The 1,644-nt window shown below is 36.7% G+C and overlaps 1 protein-coding gene across 1 annotated transcript; it reads left to right on the top strand.

Moving 5' to 3' along the window:
- The first annotated feature begins 340 nt into the window (after positions 1 to 340).
- On the top strand, positions 341 to 835 carry LOC145642903 (uncharacterized). The gene has a single exon (XM_081694063.1). It carries the CDS (start codon positions 341 to 343, stop codon positions 833 to 835), a length of 495 nt encoding a protein of 164 aa, XP_081550189.1.
- Positions 836 to 1,644: the final 809 nt, after the last annotated feature.

The raw sequence follows: 1,644 nt of genomic DNA, 5'->3' as shown, positions 1-1,644 counted from the left end.
CAAGTTATTTAATTGTGTTGTTTAATCTAATGTTGCTAACTTAAGTGATCTCTTAGAATCATGTTTAAGGATTAAAGCATGTAATATGGAACTATATGTGATGATTTGTGCTACATGATTTGTGTAAATTAACTTTACGTGAAGCATGTAATTATGTGATTATTATAATGTGTTTATTTAATTATATTATTCACTTAATGCTTGGAGTTTGGAAGGAATAAGAAAATTATTATATATATATATATATATGATGATTATAAATGTGATTTATTGAGTAAGTGAGTTCTTTCGTGTTGATGTCGGCGTAAGAGTGTGTTACATTTCAAGGCAGAGAAGGAGGATGGCTAACAACGATGCTCTAGCTGAAGCTATTAGGCTACTAGCTCAGAACTTGAACCAAAACCGCAATGATAATCCTGATCCTTCGAGTGAGATGTTTAAGAAGCTTATCCAAGTTAAGCTACCATACTTTGAGGGAGGTGGAAACCGAACTTTTCTGGAGAATTGGGTTAGGGAGTTTGATAAGATTTTTGTTGCTTTGAATTGTCCTGTGAATATGAGAGTGGATCAAGCTGCCATGTATTTGAAGCAAGAGGCAGATATTTGGTTGAGGGATAATGTAAACGTGCTTCGTGCTGAGGCTAATTTTTGTTGGGAGAATTTCAAAACCAAACTTAGGGAGAAGTTAAATCCACCATTCTTAAGGAAGCAAAAGGCTCAAGAGTTCATCAATCTGCAAATGAACAATATGTCGATTACTGAGTACTATAACAAGTTTATGAACTTGTCGAGGTTTGCTCTTGATGTAGTGCCTACTGAGGAGTTGAAAGCTTAAAGATTTGAGCAAGGTTTGACTAAACAGTTACAAAAGGACTTGGCTGGAAAGACTTTTTTAAGACTCCTGATAAGGTTTATGGGAGAGCAGCGCACTTGTACGGTCTGAATGTCAGGAGTGCACCTGAGCGTGGAAGTGTTGGGGAAAAGCTTAAGGATTTTGGAAATTCGAGTGACCAAGGTAACTCCAAGAAGCCAAGGAATGAGAATTTCCATAATAGGAATGTTTAGAACAATAGAGGGTCATCTTGAACTAATGGCCAAGCTGAGAGACATTACAACTGCAAGAGATGTGGCAAGGATCATCCTGGAAAGGATTGTGAAGGGAACTTGGTTGTGTAAATTCTGTAACAAGAAGGGCAATTGGGAGTTTGAGTGTTTCTCAAAACTGAAGCAACAAGGAAATGGGAACAAATTTACTCCAACAAGCAATCAATGAGGGAATTCGAATGGTCAAAATGAGAATGCAAAGAATGAAAATGTTAACAACAACTCCGGGAATCAAGGAAAGAATGTCATTCCAGGTCGTTTGTCTGTGATGAGCAAGAAGGAAACTAAAAGGTCTTCTGATGCTGTCACTGGTAACTTTTCTATTCATTCTATTTCTATTAAAGCTTTATTTGATTCTGGAGCTACCTATTCTTTTATTTATAGTTCTGTTGTGATACAATAAGGACTAGTTGAACCGAATCCGATTGACTTGCCTCTATTAGTTTGCCTACTGGTGAAGTTGTGAGGAGCACCAAGATACATAAGGGTTTACCTTTGAGGATTGGAGAGACTGATTTTTTTTTTCCATCTGATCTTATA

The sequence above is a fragment of the Chenopodium album genome, chromosome 8, assembly GCF_948465745.1.
Source record: "Chenopodium album chromosome 8, dcCheAlbu1.1, whole genome shotgun sequence".
Classification (NCBI taxonomy): Eukaryota; Viridiplantae; Streptophyta; class Magnoliopsida; order Caryophyllales; family Amaranthaceae; genus Chenopodium; species Chenopodium album.
The sequence above is the reverse complement of the archived record's forward strand: the minus strand, read 5'-3'. Positions and strand labels throughout refer to the sequence as shown.